General features: G+C 38.1%; 1 protein-coding gene across 4 annotated transcripts in view; it reads left to right on the top strand.

The window, feature by feature from the left end:
* Positions 1-18,832, top strand: part of ACACA (acetyl-CoA carboxylase alpha) — a 355,889-nt gene that overhangs the window by 154,440 nt on the left and 182,617 nt on the right. For all 4 annotated transcript variants that reach the window (XM_011990217.1, XM_011990219.1, XM_011990218.1 and 1 more), the window contains 7 exons: positions 597-729; positions 2,193-2,331; positions 7,424-7,533; positions 8,324-8,405; positions 9,397-9,495; positions 10,833-10,939; positions 14,229-14,339. In XM_011990217.1, coding sequence (XP_011845607.1) covers positions 597-729; positions 2,193-2,331; positions 7,424-7,533; positions 8,324-8,405; positions 9,397-9,495; positions 10,833-10,939; positions 14,229-14,339 — 781 coding nt within the window. The remainder of the gene's footprint in view (positions 1-596; positions 730-2,192; positions 2,332-7,423; positions 7,534-8,323; positions 8,406-9,396; positions 9,496-10,832; positions 10,940-14,228; positions 14,340-18,832) is intronic.

Below are 18,832 nucleotides of genomic sequence, written 5' to 3' on the forward strand. Positions count from 1 at the left end.
CCAGGATGGTCTCGATCTCCTGACCTCGTGATCCACCCGCCTCGGCCTCCCAAAGTGCTGGGATTACAGGCTTGAGCCACTGCGCCCGGCCAAAAAAAGAATTTTGTTTTGGAGTTGTTGATTTTGAAATACCTAGGGGATACCCAGGTAAAACATTTAGTAGGCAGTTTTAAAATGTGGAGTTATAGCTCATAAGAAAGATGGAAGTCAGAGATACAGAGGTGAAGGTCATCTGCACACCAGAGTTGTGATCCAGAAACAACTTTGGTAACTTGTTTTTTGGCTTTTATGGTCTCTGAGTCTATTATTTCTACCATCTCATTTCATTCTATCCTTTGCCTATCTCTTTGTGATGGCATCTGTTGGGAAACCTTGATATTGTCTTTTATTATTCAGGAATGCTTTTTTTTTTTTTCCCTTAAATTTCCAGAAGCAAGAATCATTTTCTTTTCTGTCTTTTATTTGAAAAGTATATGACCTGCCAGCATGCAGTCTTCACAGGATGCAGTTGTGAAAGTACTGTTATGGGTATGGTAGTGAAAAGCAGGTCTCCAGAAAATATAGATGGTGTTTTTATGGCTTCTCTATTTTTATAGGTCCAGCATGTCTGGCTTGCACCTAGTAAAGCAGGGCCGAGACAGAAAGAAAATAGATTCTCAACGAGATTTCACTGTGGCTTCTCCAGCAGAATTTGTTACTCGCTTTGGGGGAAATAAAGTGATTGAGAAGGTAAGTTGTAACTTGCTGAATTATTTTGTCAAAAGCACATAGGATTTAATGCTTGCCGAGATTTGTTGTCTGGATTTACTCCCAATTGATATTTAGATTCTCAGAGGCTTTGCCTCTTTATGTGAATTTTAGCCTTTCTGCCTCCCTAGCATCCTATTAATAGAATTTCACTGTTTTCCTATAATATGTATTTACCACAGATAATTTAGTCATAGCTAATTAAGGAGTTAAAATAGTGCTCATAAAGTTATTTTTGAGTACTATCAACTTGGGAGGCTGAAACGAAAGGATCACTTGAGCCTAGGAGTTCAAGGTTGCAGTGAGCTATGGATTGTGCCACTGCACTCCAACCTGGGCGACAGAGGAACCCTGTCTCAAAACAAAAAATGTTTTTGAAAGATCTTGGGGTTTTACAGGGTGGGGTTGCACTGATCCGACAGGGTATGAAGAATTGATTAGCTTGTGGGTGCTGGTGGGGAAACAATATGCCACAGCATTGGATTGAAAGCTAAGGGAGTAGAGAGAGTTTCAGAAGAGAAGGCTTAAAGAGTTTGATACACTGTGACTTACTGGCTTCCACCAGGTATTTGAGATGTTTGAAGGGAATATACCACATGATATACTTAGAGATTCCAGGTATTCTGAAATGTAATTCTGTGTCACTTTTATCTAGACCATGTCAGAGCTGAGAGGATGACTTGGCTGAAATAGCTTCCAGTGATTAAAAGATTAAAGGATGGGGACCTATATTTCCACTCTTAAAAGTATTACTTCAGCAGCATCCTTTTATTAGTCTTCCAATAAAGATAGATTATGTGTCTATTAGTCTGTGCTATCCTCAGAGGCATGACTGCAAGATAGGTAAGGCGATAAAAGGTTTGTTTACAGAAAGTCTCAGGATTATTTGATTTTTCTACAACAGTGACCATTCTTTCTGAGGCATTCTTTACAATTCTAAGGTATTGGAATTCAGTATTTTGCAGAAAAGTAACTAATACCAGGATTTTTAAACATGTTCAGTGCTGTGTACCTAATTTTATTGCAACAGAGAAAAATGCATGGCCCTGCACTGGTTGGCTTTCCCCTACTCCTGATTTCATAATATGTCATCCCTCTGAATTTCATTTTCTTCTGTTCCCTAGTAATTGATATGGTAGTATGGTAGAATAATTCACAGACTCACAGGATTTAAGTAATTGTGACTTTTCCCTTCAAACACATGAAGTTAGAAAGGAGTATGTTTTAGCTGGCACATACTCAAGTATTTGCTTAGCTAACATTTAGACATTGCTTGGCCATGGGGAAGCCAGTTTCTAACCGTCTGGACTAGTAACAAGAATTCTTGGTTGAAAGTATGACTTTTACACAGAAAGATAGATATACAAAAATTCTCTCATCTCTTTTCCTCCATTATTGCTTTTTTCTGCCTTTTCCTCCCATTCCCATCTCCTTTCCCCTCCCAGGTTCTTATTGCTAACAATGGCATTGCAGCAGTGAAATGCATGCGGTCTATCCGTAGGTGGTCTTATGAAATGTTTCGAAATGAACGTGCAATTCGATTCGTTGTCATGGTCACACCTGAAGACCTTAAAGCCAATGCAGGTGAGTTATTAGCATTATGAAAGCATCACTCTCAAAACTAAAACGTGGAATAGCACAGCCTTTAAGTAGGAGAATGTTAACTTAGGGGGATTCCCAAACACAAGACTTCCAAGTAAAATTCTTTTAAAATAATTTCTGTTTAAAATGTGTCAGTAATAGGCATATAAAAGTGATTGCACTATAGTCAACCTCAATACAGATTCCTGTGTTCTAGGGCTAAGTAGGAAGAAATTTAACAAAAGTATTGATTTGGCCTTTCAAGTGTATGCCTTTTTCAGTGTTAAGTATTTGCTATGCCGCATTCTTTGGAATGTGTAAGTGGAAAGATTTAGAAGGAAATGCTGTTTTCCTTATGCGTTATATTGAATTATAGAAAAACTTTGGGCTAAGATTTTTTTTTTTTCCTCCTGAAGGAGAGATCTTTTGGGACCGAAGCGTGTTTCACTCTGTAAATTCTTCTACATATTCTTTTTACTCAGATGGTTCTCTGTCTGATAGTTATAGATAAAGACTCTTGGTATAGCTGAAAGATGTGACTAGTCTTTCTTCTCCATACCTTCTATCACTAAGGTATAATCTCTTAAGGTAGCGTACCCACAGATAATGTGAAGAGTTATCTTTTTAAACTTTTTTTAATCTTTTACTCCTAAGCAGCTGTGAAAAAGAGTTATCCTTTTGTACTTATTTTAGTCTGCATATGTTTTTTCTTTGTTGAGACAATGTTATTATGATTATGCCTAAGAAAGAAAGGTTATTATATCATCTTATTTAGAAATCGAGAAGTCACCAATTTATTAGAAAGCAAATGTTATATATTAGGCCATTCTTGCATTGCTATAAAGAAATACCTGAGGCTAGGTAATTTGTAAAGAAAAGAGGTTTAGTTGGCTCACGATTCTGCAGGCTTTACAGGAAGGATGGTACTGGCATCTGCTCTGCTTCTGGGGAGGCTGCAGGACACTTACTATCCTGGAGCAAGGTGAAGGGGGAGTAGGCACATCACACAGCCAGAGCAGGAATAAGACAGAGAATGCGGTGGCGGGGAGGGTGCCACACACTTTTAAACAGCCACATCTCATATGAACTTAGAGTGAGAACTCATGTATCATCAAGGAGATGGCCCAAGCCATTCATGAGGGAGCTGCCCTCATGATCCAAACACCTCCTACCAGGCCCTATTTCCGAGACTGGGGATTACAATTCAACATGACATTTGGTGAGGGACATACATTCAAACTATATCATGTTATTATGTGAAATCATTTAGATGCATACTTTCACATCTCTGAGCCACAAGTTTCATGCTTATAAAAGGAAGATCCTAATGTCTATTTCACTAGATAATTGTAAAGATGAGATCATCTATAATAAATACAAATTATCTTGCGTGGTTTTTTTTTTTTTTTTTTTTTTTGAGACAGAGTCTTGCTCTGTCACCAGGCTGGAGTGCAGTGGCGCAAACTCAGCTCACTGCAACCTCTGCCTCCAGGGTTCAAGTGATTCTCCTGCCTCAGCCTCCCAAGTAGCTGGGACTACAGGTGCATGCCATCACGCCTAGCTAATTTTTGTATTTTTAGTAGAGACAGGGTTTCACCATGTTGGCCAGGATGGTCTCGAACTCCTGACCTTGTGACCCACCCACCTTTCCCTCCCAAAGTGCTAAGATTACAGGTGTGAGCCACTGCGCTCAGCCCAGTTTCTTTTTCCTTATTCATTTCTACCTGGTACTCCAATTAATTCATTTATTCATTCACTTAACATGGAGACTGACAGTTGAATAAGATGTGATCTTGTTGTAGGAAACAAATAATTTCAATACAATGAGGTAAGTGCTATAAAAGAAACATGCACAGGGTCCGGTGAGAACACAGAGATGAGACATCTAATTCTTGGGGGCAGTCTTAAGAGAAAACTTTCTTAGGCTGAGTGTGGTGGCTCATGCCTGTAATCCCAGCACTTTGGGATGCCGAAGCCGGTAGATCACTTGAGGTCAGGAGTTTGGGACTCCAACATGATGAAACCCCGTCTCTACTAAAAATACAAAAATTAGCTGGGCATGGTGCTGGTGCTTGTAAATCCAGCTACTCGGAAGCTGAGGCAGGAGAATTGTATGAACCCAGGAGGAGGAGGTTGTGGTGAGCCGAGATCGTGCCACTGCATTCCAGCCTGGGCCACAAAGCGAGACTCAGTCTCAACGAAATAAAAAAAAAAGAGAGAAAGCTTTCTGAAAGAGATTATGTCTAACCAAGAATGAGTAAGAGTTAGTGAAGCAATTGAAGGGAGAGAAAGGTGTACCAGACAGAAAGAACAGCGTATACAAATGCATAAAGGTATGACACAAGTGGTTTTCTAGAAATTACAGGTGGCTACAAGATGTGATATAGTATTTGCCAAGGGGGACCTTGTTTTCCATCCTCTGAAGCACAGACTTTGTCTTTTGAGGAGAGTATGTGTGTGTGTTGGACATCTAAGGATTTGCATTTTAAATGAATGTGTTTTTTGATGTGTGTGTGTGTGTGTGTGTGTGTTTAACTATGTAAAAGTTGAAGAGTATAATTAATCCCTTCCCATCTACCTGTCATGCAATATCAATAATTATCAACTCATGGCTAATCTAGTTTCATCTATATTCTTAACCCCATGCACAATTATTTTGATGCAAATCCTTGATACCATATTATTCGTCATGTTATCTGTGAAGATACTCTACCTTAAGATTAAGAGATTATACCTTATTGATAAAAAGTATGGAGGGCCAGGCATGGTGGCTCATGCCTGTAATCTCAGCACTTGAGGAGGCCAAGGCAGGCGGATCACTTGAGACCAGAAGTTCAAGGTCAGCCTGGACAATGTGGTGAAACTTGGTCGCTACAAAAAATGCAAAAATTAGCTGGGCATAGAGGCACATGCCCGTAGTCTCAGCTACTCTGGAGGCTGAGGTGGGAGAATCACCTGAGCCCAGGAGGTCGAGGTTGCAGTGAGCCATGATCATGCCAGTGTATTCCAGTCTGGGTGTCAGAGTGAGACCCTGTCTCAAAAACAAAGAAACAAACAAAAAAGAAATCTAAACCAAAACAATACTAAAGATTTTTTTTTTAACTTACAAAACTCACAAAATTGAAAACATTCATAATACCTAACATAGGTGAGAGTATTTGGTACCCATGTTGCTGGTGAGAGTCTGAAAATATGAATACCTTTTGACCCAGTAGTTTTATTGCTAGTAACGTATCTGTGGATATAATTGGATAGCCATTCAGGGATACACATTATTTTATTATTTTTCAAATTGTAAATAATCTGTACTTCTATCAGTAAGTTAGTAGTCAAATGAATTATATAGCCTATTGAAATATTAGGTATCCATCAAAAAATTAAATATATATATATACCAAAAAATATATATTTATATACAATAAAGCATAAACTGGTTGTCTTTGAGGTGGGACAATGGGTGAGAGTCTCACTCTGTCCCCCAGGCTGGAGTGCAGTGGCGCAATCTCGGCTCACTGCAACCTCTGCCTCCCAGGTTCAAGCGATTCTCCTGCCTCAGCCTCCCTCAGCCTCCCTCTGTCTGTGGTGGGAATACAGGCGTGTGCCACCATCCCCAGCTAATTTTTTGTATTTTTAGAGAGATGGGGTTTCACCGTGTTAGCCAGGATGGTCTCCATCTCCTGACCTCATGATCTGCCCACCTCAGCCTCCCAAAGTGCTGGGATTACTTTGGGTAATCCACCACACTCAGCCAATTTTGACTTTCAAAATATAGTATTGTTATAGTCTGTTGTATTATCTAACATTATTTAATAATTTACATGCTTTCCCTCCTATAATCAAAGAGAACAATAAACCTATTTTAATTTTGAAGACATTCTAGCAGAATTTTTTTTTTAGTAGTTTTTTTTTTTTTTTTTTTAGAAAGGACTTAAAATCTTTTAGAAATAAGAACAAGATAATCACCATTCTGACTGTCATGAGATGGTATCTCATTATGGTTTTGATTTGCATTTCTCTAATAATCACTGATGTTGAGCTTTTTTTTTTTTTTTTTAAAATATGTTTGTTGGCCGCATAAATGTCTTCTTTTGAGAAGAGTCTGTTCATGCTCTTTGCCAGTGCATGTGGGGCTTAATACCTAACTGATGGGTTGATAGGTGCAGCAAACCACCATGGCACATGTTTACCTATGTAATAAACCTGGATGTCCTGCACATGTATCCTGGAACTTAAATTTTTAAAAAAAGAACAAGATAAAAGAACTGTTAATAAATAATGTTGGATGCTTGAGTTGAAATTTGAAAGCTAAAATAAATATATAAATGGAGGAAATGAACTTTGAGCAAGTTACTTAACTCCTCCAAGCCATCATTTTCTGTCACATATCAAGTATTGGGTTGATGAGAGAATTAAATGAGATAATGTATATATGAAGTGTTAGTTACAGTCCCTACACGTGGTAGCTCTTCTGTTACAATTGTCATTGCCAGAATAGGAAGATAGATGTTAGGTGACAAATTTGAAAGGGAATACGGTACAACAAATATACATGAGAAAGTGATTATCTTTCTCAAGTTTCTTTCAAATACCTGTTTCCAGATACACTCCTCCCAGACACTCCTGTAACTAACCTTTCTTGTTTAGCCAGTTTGCAAGCCATTCAGGCTCTCCTATCTTTCTCCATTCTGTCAAGCTCTGCACCAGGAAAAGAGTCTAGGTCCAGTGCCAGTTTAAGACAAAGAATGTCAGGACTAGAACTTTTTCTCAGAATAGAGTAATTGCACTTGGGCCACTGAGAGACACATCAGCCTTGATATAGAAGTCGTAAAGATTCCTCAGAAAGATTACAAAATGAAATATTGGAGAACTGCTGTTTTAGTATAAGAGCTTCTAAATATGGGGGTAGCTCATATTAGTGCTTGTGACTTAACAAACTAAGAGACCCCAATTAAATGGTCCTGGAAATTATCCTATTAATGCTCTTTGTCCTGTGGTTACTTATGATAGTTCCTGACCTTTACATAGTTTTGCTGTGCAATTAAATTTTTGGAAGAAAACAATCATGTGTTCTCTATTAATTTGCTTGCATTTTCAGAATACATTAAGATGGCAGATCACTACGTGCCGGTGCCTGGAGGACCAAACAACAACAACTATGCAAATGTGGAATTAATTCTTGATATTGCTAAAAGGATCCCAGTACAAGTAAGAGATGCCAATGTGTCCTTTAAAACCAAATTCAGCAATTTTATAGTTAGGCACAGGGGGATATCCAGAGAAGAACATTTTTGTAAAGCATCTTTTTTGAAAATTATTAAATGCCTGTATATGAGATAACTAAACCAAATAAGGAAAAGAAAGATGGAAATAATGGAATGGCTAAAAATAAAGTAAACCTAATACAAACAGAAAGTTTGGAAGCATCTTTCAGAGATTATTTATTCTAGGTATCTCACCTTTGAGCCATCCCCAGTAAGTAAAAATTACCTATTTCTTGTGGAATATTAGCCTAAATGATGGTGGTATATTAAAGAAATAGGCTGTTTCTTCCCTGTCACATTGTGTTAGTAAGTTTAGGGTAGGTATCTTAAAGCCCCAAGAGAAAAAACTCTAAACTTAAATGGCAGTGTAATCAATAAAGATGTAATGGAGTGGCCATAGTAATTGAATATGTGAAACATAGCCAGTATTTCTAGAAAATGCCCTTTACAGCCTAGGCTATGAATTGAGTTTCCTAAAGAGCAACAAGAATAACTGGATCTTAGTATCAGTTTCAACTTGGTTTTGACCCCTTCAGAGATCTTGCCACAATGGACTACTTATTGTTACTCTGTAAAGAGTTTGCCAACAATCAAGCATAGAAGCTGAATTAAGCATTAGGCTGCTGTGGAACTATTGTACCTCATGAAATAGGGCCAGCCTGGATAGAGAGTCATGCAGTTTGTGGGGGTTTTGAGTGAATTTTAAGAATGAATTATATTATATTCCCTTGCAGGCAGTGTGGGCTGGCTGGGGTCATGCTTCTGAGAATCCCAAACTACCGGAACTTCTCTTGAAAAATGGCATTGCCTTCATGGGTAAGCTGTTCTGACATACTGTCCCTGTCTTTCTGTTTCTTTTTGTCAATTTTGCCCACATTTTACTCTATAGTCTGATCTTCTTCTGTTTAAGATGTGCTGGGCGCTCTCTCTCTCTCTCTCTTTTTTTTTTTTTTCTCAATCTATAACTCTCAGAGTAACCCTCTTCATTTCTTTCATTTTTTTCATTTCTTGCTTATCTCACTTCATCTTGATTTTGTTTTCTGTCCCTGGGTCCGATATGGAGATGTGGAGAAGGCTTTGGTTTCTAAAACACTGACCTTTTAAAACTTTGCAACTAACCTTAAGAAAGCATGCGGGAAAATTACCTGTTTTTAGATAGTGAAGATAATTGAATACTCACGATGCCCTGGCAGTGTGCCGTTAAATATGAATCAGCACCTTTGCATTTAAGCATGTAGGTGCTACAGGTGAGAGATACTTCTGACTTTTCTGCTGTCATTATACCAGAGAGGAAAAGAGAGGTTATATAGCTCAAAGTATTTTTCTGTCTGTCTCAGAGACCTTAAATAATGAACATTATGTTTTCTAAACCTTATTAAAGATAAGTCTCCTTTTTGGGTTCCCCTAAGACCAAAGAGGGTATGCTATTTCAGACTTGAATCCTAAAACTTTAAAGTCCTTATTTCAGGATATTGACTTAAAAAAGAAGACTTTATTGATCTGGTAAAGTTGAATCATGAAGAATGATAACATTATAGCTAGATTTGTCAAAAATTTAATTCAGCATATGTTTATATATATTGAGCTCTCACTCTGTACAAAAAGCTTACTACATTAGGTGTCATAGATGGTACAAAGGTAAGTCAAAGCATAATAGTCCCCATAATCAATTTATGATCTCCTTGATATGTGAGGGGTCGGGGAGGACAAGACAAATACATAAATAGCTATGATACAAGGCAACTACATGTGCCAGAAATGAGGCCAAGATGTTACAGTCAGGATTCTTTTCCTGTTTTGTTTTTAGGTCCTCCAAGCCAGGCCATGTGGGCTTTAGGGGATAAGATTGCATCTTCCATAGTGGCTCAAACTGCAGGTATCCCAACTCTTCCCTGGAGTGGCAGTGGTAAGAACTGAATTCTTGTTTGTATCTTGAAGTACAAAATAGGTCAGTAGGATATTTGGGACTTACCTCTTTTGAAAAAGTATTGGGATACTTGACAGGAAATGGAATACTGGTTGATTAATGGTACCTTGTAGCTCCTGGCTTAATTAATACACCTGTGATTCTTTTATCTTAGGAATATAAATTTAGTTCCAGGGACACAGATGCTAAACTGTGATCTAGAGTGATCTTGTGAGTTAACTTGGAGAAACTCTGGGAAAGCACATACATGGTTTTGTGGGTTTAGATGTACTCTGGGTAGGCTAGAATCTTCCTCAGAGGTGGGCTTCCCAGGTGGAATTAGGTCTTCGGACCTGCCTGGGAGTAGTCTGGATCACTAAGAAAAACCTAAAACCTACTCAAATGTTTACTTGCCAATGTTTTCTTGATATCAACCCACAATCTGTTGATAATTTGCTTTGACTGTTTAAAAACCATTTAACCTCAGTTGCCCTTGATGCAGAAAATGAGGTCAGTAATTAAACCTTTCTTCCATGCATGCCAGAGGGGCAAGAATTTTCAGAAAATGATTTATTCTCAAGAAATCCCTTAAAGAGTTCCATGTGAATTATTATAGCTGATAACAATATGAATCTTTTTTTTTTTTTTTTTTTTTAGTACTCAAGCACTGGGAGCAGACATACACTAAAACTTCTTTTAAATGGGAATGACTATTGTCTTGAGGCTGAACAGATTTGAACCCTTGTTACTCTGACTCTCCAGGGAGATTGCAATATCCTCTCCAGATCTGCTGGGTCAAATCGTTTAAAATAAATGGTTGAATTTGTTCTTGTTTGAATGGAGAGGCTATAGTGTTCCCCTTGTGGCTGAGTACAGGGACGTTCAGAGAGCATGGAATCATGACTCTGCTGAGGCCGATAAAACCGCCATTTCTATTTCCAAGGGCTCATAAAGATTGAATTATTTCCCAGACCTCTTGGCCCTGGAGCAGGCCTGAACACACAGTTTGAAGGTATTTTGCCTGCTGAGTTGCTGTGAGAAGTATGCCATGCTCTTTTTTTGTTTGTTTGTTTTGGTCTTGTATGTCTTTGCATTTTTATAAGTTGCTCCCTGTTAGCTCATGTGGCTTTTGCCAGCATAAGAACCCAAGTTGCTGGGTCATGCTATGGCTAAATCCTGTTAACCCCAAGGACTGATCAGGGTTTTATGGCATCCTTCTTTCTCCCATCCACTCTCAGTTTTGGATAAATATGATAGCATTTTAAAGAATGCAGAGCAGAAAATTGACAAGAGCAGAAGCTCTTGTAATTGCCCTAAGTTGCTATTGTCTATTGCAGGTCTTCGTATGGACTGGCAGGAAAATGATTTTTCAAAACGTATCTTAAATGTTCCCCAGGAGCTATATGAAAAAGGTTATGTGAAAGATGTGGATGACGGGCTACAGGTAGGTTACTAACTCCAGGGAGTGATACCTTTCAACTGACCAATTATAGTCACAGATGTGGAGATTGGGAGTCTGGCTCATGATATATACCCAAGGTGGTGTTAGGGATGTAAAACCAGGAGGTGTAGTTTAAAAGTATAGAATACTCTGGTTTCTCTTTAGATTGCATAAGTCTTTTTACTTTAAAAAAATACAGATTGAGGAGGTGACTTTAAATGTAAACAATCTAAATTCATTTCGAAGCAGGCTGCTCATCTAGACAGAACATTTCTTAGGTGATTAAGTCAGAGTTTTAAGGAGGTGCTGATTCTCTCTCTCTCACACCTGTTAGTGTGTGAGGGCAGGGACAACAAACAACATACTTTTTTCCACTGGTTGAATTCAGAACCAAGAAGCCAGGAGGCAGAGATCAAACAGTCAGCTTTATTACGAACAGTGATGTTGGTGAAAATGGCTTAAGTGTGCAGCAACAATCAGATTTGTAAACTGAACACCAGAGTTAAGCAGGCTCACTCACCCACTGGTTACTGGCAGTGCTGAATGACCACAGATTTCCCTCGACAGAGAGCGAGCTTAATTCAGCTTAGTGTATGGCTGAGAGCTGACAAAGAGCATAAGTCCTGTGCAGTGGGTTGATCCCAAAGGGGAAAAGGCTGAACTATGCATATTCAGTCCCTCCTTCCAAGTTGACCAATCACATAATTTATTATTTTTCCCTTGGGGAGGAGCAAGGGAGTGAACCGAGAAAGACTGAAAGTGTTACTCTTAATTGTTGTCTATCCATGTAAAAATGTGAACCTAGGCAAAAGGAGATCCTTTCCCCACCATTAACTTTTCTTTCCTTATAGGTCCCTCCAATTTGTTCCCCTTTAATTTTTATAAATAGTTTAAAGTGTTAGTTATGCTTTCAGGTATAATGAAAGATAATGAAAGAGGCTATTATAAGAAAAATACACTGCTTTAGTTTGACTCGTGTGTTATAAATTCAAGAGGGATGCTGAATGTTCAAATAATTTTGCTGTATTGTTTGCATTTTAAGTTAAACATCCTGTAATCTCCTTAATAAGAAGAATTAATATTTCTAATTGAATTGCAAATGCTTCATTTTGTTTGCTATAATTTGCAAAAGAGTAGAAGCTCTTTGTAAGGAACTAGCTATTTTTTTTTTTTTTTTTTTTTTTTAATTAATTTTTTTTTTTTTTTGGTATAATTATAAACAGCTTCTGGTAGAAAATTTGAAAAGCCAAAGATGATGATAAAGCCACATGAAAACACACCATCCAAAGATAATGTCTGTTAACATATTCATGTTTTTTGTCCTTTTCAACTCATAGATTTATATCATATAAAAATCTTTATTAATAGATTCCTATACTTATGATAATTATAAGTTTTGGGTCTTAATATATGTATTGTGTTGATAATCATAATACTTTTTTCTACTTAATTGTTTTGTCCTTCTACCTCCGCGCTCCTTACTTAATATTATATTAAAGTGTTAAAATTCTTCCAAAATATTTTTAATGGGCGACGTGTGACTAAAGCTTTCATATATTTTTAAAAGGCCTACCTTCTTACTGATCTCCTGTGGGATACCCCCTTTTTTTGTAAGTCTTTCTCCACACTTATGCTATCTCTTTGATCATCTATCACTCAGCAATTGAGTTCATTATACTAATTCTGTTTATATGAGCATAGGAAAGAATAGAGTTAAGGAAACATTAGAAAAGGTGAGACTGCGAGTAAAAGATTTTCATTCCTAATTGATTGACATAGGTTAAACATTGAAATGTTCTTTTTCTGGGTGATACTTATTTTATTTTATTTTTTTGGGTTGGAGTCTCACTCTGTTGCCTAGGCTGGAGTGCAGTGGTGCCATCTCAGCTCACTGCAACTTCTACTTCCCAGATTCAAGTGATTCTCCTGCCTCAGCCTCCTGAGTAGCTGGGATTACAGGTGCCCACTTTTGTATTTTTAGGGCAGACAGGATTTCACCAAGTTGGGCTGGCTGGTCTCAAACTCCTGACCTCAAGTGATCCACCCACCTTGGCCTCTTAAAGTGCTGGGATTACAGGTGTGAGGCACTGGGCCAGGCCTGGTGATATATTTTAAAGATATTATGGTAATGCAGCAAAACCTTAAAAGACTGGAATATTTTGCCAAAGGAATGACTTGGTTATTTTATTTTATTTTATTATTTTTTGAGACAGGGTCTCACTTTGTTGCCCAAGCTGGAATGCAGAGGCACGATCTTGGCTCATTGCAACCTTTGCCTCCTGGGTTCAAGCAATTCTCGTGCCACAGCCTCCTGAGTAGCTGGGATTACAGGCATGCAGTACCACGCCCAACTAATTTTTTGTGTTTTTAGTAGGGCCAGGGGTTCACCATGTTGACCAGGCTGGTCTCAAACTCCCGACCTCAGGTGTGATCCACCTGCCTCAGCTTCTCAAAGTGTTGGGATTACAGGCATGAGCCACTGTGCCCAACCCCACTTCAGCTAATTTTAAATGAACTCTTTATGTCTTTTTTTTTTTTAATTGTGATATGTGGATACCTGCATAATATAAGAAATTCCAATAATGCAGAAATATATACAGTGAAAAAGGAAAGTTTTATATCCACCCATCTTTCTTTGTTTTTTTTTGTTTTTTTGAGATGGAGTTTCACTCTTGTTGCCCAGGCTGGAGTGCAATGCAACCTCCACCTCCCAGGTTCAAGCTATTCTCCTGCCTCAGCCTCCTGAATAGCTGTGATTACAGGCATGTGCCATCATGCCCAGCTAATTTTGTATTTTTAGTAGAGACGGGGTTTCACCATGTTGGTCAGGCTGGTCTCAAACTCCCGACCTCAGGTGATCCGCCCGCCTTGGCCTTCCAAAGTGCTGTGATTACAGGCATTAGCCACTGAGCCCGGACCCATCTTTCTTTTCTAAATCATTGCTGGTATGTACTCTGAACTTCAGTTCTTTGCACTTACATATGTAGGTGTATGAATGCATATATAATTTTGTTTTTGACTCATGTGACATTACTTTAGATTGAACTGTAAGAAATTGCCTATATTCAGTCATTTTTTTAATCCATGAACAAGGCAATTTCTTTTGGTTCAACCTAATACTACAAATATTGTTCTACTATTTATTTTTTCACCTAATAGTGTATCTTGAAGATCTTTCTATTTTGCTATATTTAGACTTACTGACTGCATTCTTAAAGGGAGAAAAATGCCAGTTTTCTCCTTCTCTAGTAATAACACTATTTCTTCTATTTTTTTTTCTTTTTTCTTGAAGGCAGCTGAGGAAGTTGGATATCCAGTAATGATCAAGGCCTCAGAAGGAGGAGGAGGGAAGGGAATTAGAAAAGTCAACAATGCAGATGACTTCCCTAACCTCTTCAGACAGGTAGAGTATAAGCTGTTTTTGTTTGTTTGAACTAACATATATATCAGAGGTACATGATTTAACTCATACTATAATTTGGATGTCCAGAAAATATTTAATTTTTAATTTTGTCTATAGCTAATTGTCTTTCACTCTAGTTTCTACCTGCATGTTAGCAGAGAAAAAAGGTTAATGAAATGTCCAACTCAATTTTAAGTTTTATTTAACTAGGTAATTCAAAAAATAGAGTTATTCTGTCCTATATAAACATACTCAGTTTCTCAGATAGCTCTTCCCTACATGGTGCGTATGGCTTTTAGGACCTCATAATGGCAAAGAAAAATCAATACCTTTCTATATTTTTGTGTCCCTGTTCTGCTGACTTTGTAGATAATGTGTGGTGTGGTGGTATGATACTGGTATGGTTGCTCTTGGCTTGGACAGGCCCAGGCTGTCTGATTGACTTTTTCTCACTTTAGTTCACATTGCCTAGAGACCTCTGAGTTTCCATCATATGTCCCATCTACCCTGCTGTCCCAGCAGTCTATACCCTAGTCCGTGCTGCATGGCCACCACACCCTGGCACAGGAACCCTGTCTGTGGCAGGCCCATAGTATATAGGAACTGAGAGTGACTCAGGAAAGCTCAATGTAGGATCTCTCTTTGTCTTACCCTCTGCTTTGCAGCCAAGTTGATGTGGCTGTACTATACATTGGTTGTAGAGACGACCAAATAAGTGATGTCTTTTTAGAATCTTAAACAGAGTGAGAAAAGGGAGACAGGAGTCTCTTTTTGTTCTGCCCTCACATACTTAGTTACCATCACATACTTAACTCACTTTTTTTCCTTCTACCAGTGAGTAGTAAAAGATGTGTCAAAAAATGGAAAATTGGGACAGAAGTCTGCTCTTTTCACTCTCCTAGCTTCCCTCTTTTTCATAGTTTCCTTGTCATTTTCTACTTTGCACTTCTTTTACTAGTGTGCCATGCCACCTTTTATTTGGCTTTTTTTTTTTCTTCTTAAAACAGCAGCAAACTCCTTGCTTCACTGTCAAAAGTTAAATGGAAAATCTTATGAGCTGGGTCTTCCATAATTTGATATACAGATGGTCCCCAACTTAAAATTTCAACCTACAAATTTTCAGCTTTACAATGGTGTGCAACTGATAATGCATTCAGCATAAATCTTACTTTGAGTGCTCATACAGCTATTGTTTTTCACTTTCAGTACAACATTCAGTAAACTACGTGAGATAGTCAACACTTTATTGTTATAATACAGACTTTGTGTTAGAAGATTTTGCCCAGCTGTAGGCTAATGTGTTTTAAGAACATTTAGGGTAGAATAGACTAAGCTATGAAGGTATCTTAAATACATGTTAAAATGTTTTAACTTATGTTGGGTTTATTGGGACATAACCATATTGTAAGTCAAGGAGCATCTGTACTAGATAAAGGAAGTGATAAAGGTGTTGTCTTGGCTGGGCTTGGTGGCTTACGCCTGTAATCCTAGCACTTTGGGAGTCTAAAGCGGGAGCATAGATTGAAGCCAGGAATTTGAGATCAGCCTGGAAGACAAAGTGAGATTCTATCTCTTCAAAAAATTTTAAAATAAATAAATAAATAAGGTATTGTTTTGCTACATTATCCTATTTTAAGTGTCAGAAATTGAATACTACCTTGGGTTTTTTTTTTCCACATTTTTTTCATTGAATTCTAATTTCATAGGTAGATCAGTGACTCAGAGGGTCTAGAGAAAAGGACTTTGCTCTTAGAAGCAAAAATAAAAAAAAAGCATGGATTAATGTTAACTGATACAGACATTTCAAAACTACTCATTACTATGGAATCAAATAGTGGAAAAGTCTTAAAACACTAAGGGGAGGTTTTCTGTGAAAGTCCTTAAGTTTTTCAATACTAGTTGGCTGAATAAACCAATCCTCCCATTGGGAATAAACTAGAAAAGCTGAACCAGATTTCTTTATAAATATATATGTGTGTGTGTGTGTGTGTGTGTGTGTGTTTTATGGCATTAGAGACCATTCAAGACAGTGAAGAATTATGGGGCTAACATATAGGAGAAAAAGGAAACCCAGAGATGTGAGCCTGACGTATGAGGCTACTTTTCCCTAGATACATCTTCTAGTTCAAGAAGAAGCACCTGAAAGGCTGATAAGTTTTTGACAATCTTAAAAGACTAAGAGGGCTCCCTGGGGAGAGGTGCCCTGGAAAACCTCCCACATTTTAGGTTGGGATCTTTAAGGACTGACTACGGGAGAAAGGGTGAACTGGAAATAGACTAGCCCTCACAGGGACTAAATCTTGGCTTCAAAACATTCAACCTCTGATTTAAGCAAGATGTTTTAGGATTGCTAGTGCCTCTAGACACCTGCAGGAAGCAAATGTAAATCCTTTCCGAAGAAAGATAACATCCAGAACTTAAAATTATTTCTGTTAATTTTTCTTACAGCATATCAACCACTCAGTTGAAAACAGGCATACAAAATTAGACGATTGAAAACCAAGAAGAACAAAACGGTAGAAACACACCTACAGAGGGTTTAGATAATGAGATTATCAGACAAGGACTTTAAAGTAATTCTGCTTAACATATTCAAGGACATTAAAGACAAGATTGAGAATTTTGGTAGAGAACTGGAAATTACAAAGAAGAAACAAAAGTTCTAGAACTGAAAATGCAATAACCAAAATTAAGAAGTCAGTATCAGTAACCAGGCATGGTAGCTCATGCCTGTTATCCCAGCACTTTGGGAGGCCGAGGCAGGTGGATCACTTGAAGTCAGGGGTTCAAGACCAGCCTGGCCAACATGATGAAACCCCTACTAAAAATTAGCTAGGCCTGGTGGCACACGCCTGTAATCCCAGCTACTTGGGTGGCTGAGGTAGGAGAATCACTTGAACCCAGGAGGCAGAGGCTGCAGTGAGCTGAGATTGTGTCACTGCATTCCAGTCTGAGCAACAGAGCAAGACCCTGTCTAAAAAAAGAAGAAGAAGAAGAAGTAGTCAATATAGGAGTTTAAAATTATAGCATATTAGATGCAGTTGAAGAGAATTAATAAGTGGCACTGGAGGCTGAAATAGGAGAATCCCTTGAGCCCAGGAGTTTGAAGCTGCATTGGGCTATGGTCATGCCACTGCATTCCAGCCTGGGTGACAAAACAAAAAAAACATAGAAAAAGATAAGATAATTAATGACTGGTGAGTAGATCAGAAGGAAATTCAGACTGAAGCATGAAGAGAGACAAAAGGATGAAAAACATAGAGCAATGTGAGAAATTATTTGCAAAGATGATCATGATAACTCTTTCCATTTCTGTGTACCTACTCTGTACACCATTATTTTGCAGCTCCTCCTATCAAGAAGTAGAGTCTTTTTTCCCCAACCCTTGAATTTTAGCTGACCTTGTGACTTGTTTTGGCCAGTAGAATGTGGCAGAAATGGTACACAAGTTCTGAAGCCTAGCCTAAACTTCAAATAGTTTTGTAGTTGCCCTTGCTGTCTTGGAGCGAGCCCTCAGACTACCAAGTGAACGGCCCATTCTAGTCTACTGGAGAAGGAGAAGTCACATGAGCAGAGATGAATTGTCCCAGCTAAGGCCTCCTAGTCCTACTAGCTGACAGTCAGCAGCACCACATTTGAGACATGTAAATGAGACCATATTTGACCGTCTAACCCCAGTTGAGCTGCCAGATGACTATAGCTGCGTGAGTTACTCCAGGCAAGATCAGAACTGCCAATTGTGCCAAATTCAAAATGCTGATCACACTTATGAGCAATTAAAATAAAATGGTGGCTATACGAAGTCACTAAGATTTTGGTAGTTTGTTAGGTATCAATGGATAATTAACACAGAAATTGATACCTACAGGTATGATATTGCCATAACAAAAAAGTAAAACATGAGACATTGACTTTAAAACTGGCTCATAGGTGTAGGCTGGAAAATTGATGAGGAGGATGTTAATGAAGACTGGAAGAACGATGAACTGTTAAGGGAGGCTGGAAAAGCAGTGTAGTAATTGTTACTGGAGTCTGGAAAAAAGATCCATGTTCTGTAATAATGGAACAATTGGCAAAAAATGTTATCTGAGGTAACTTGGAAGATAAATTGTATATATTAATTTAATGAAGTCATGGATCTGTTTAAGGAGCTCTCTACAAGTGTTTAAAGTATCTGTGGAGTGCTTCTAGTTGCTTATGTTAAGAAACTGTAAAAAAGAGGTAAGCTAAAGAAGATGTTTTGCTTGCAAGCAGAATTGACAGAATTTACAGAAATGTAAAGGACCCAGAACTTATTGAAAATAGAATTGTTTCTCATCCCGAGTCTCTCCAGCTGGCAAAAGATTTCCTAAGTTAAAAATGCCTCAGGGTAAAGACTAAGTCAAGAGTGCTGTGACTTTAAGGCCTCAGAAATCTTTAAGGTAGTAGCTAATAAATTATCCTTTCAGCTGCAAAGATGCTTCTAAGTATCCTTTTAAAAAAAAAAAAAAAAA

This window comes from Mandrillus leucophaeus, unplaced genomic scaffold (assembly GCF_000951045.1).
Source record: "Mandrillus leucophaeus isolate KB7577 unplaced genomic scaffold, Mleu.le_1.0 Scaffold374, whole genome shotgun sequence".
Lineage (NCBI taxonomy): Eukaryota > Metazoa > Chordata > Mammalia > Primates > Cercopithecidae > Mandrillus > Mandrillus leucophaeus.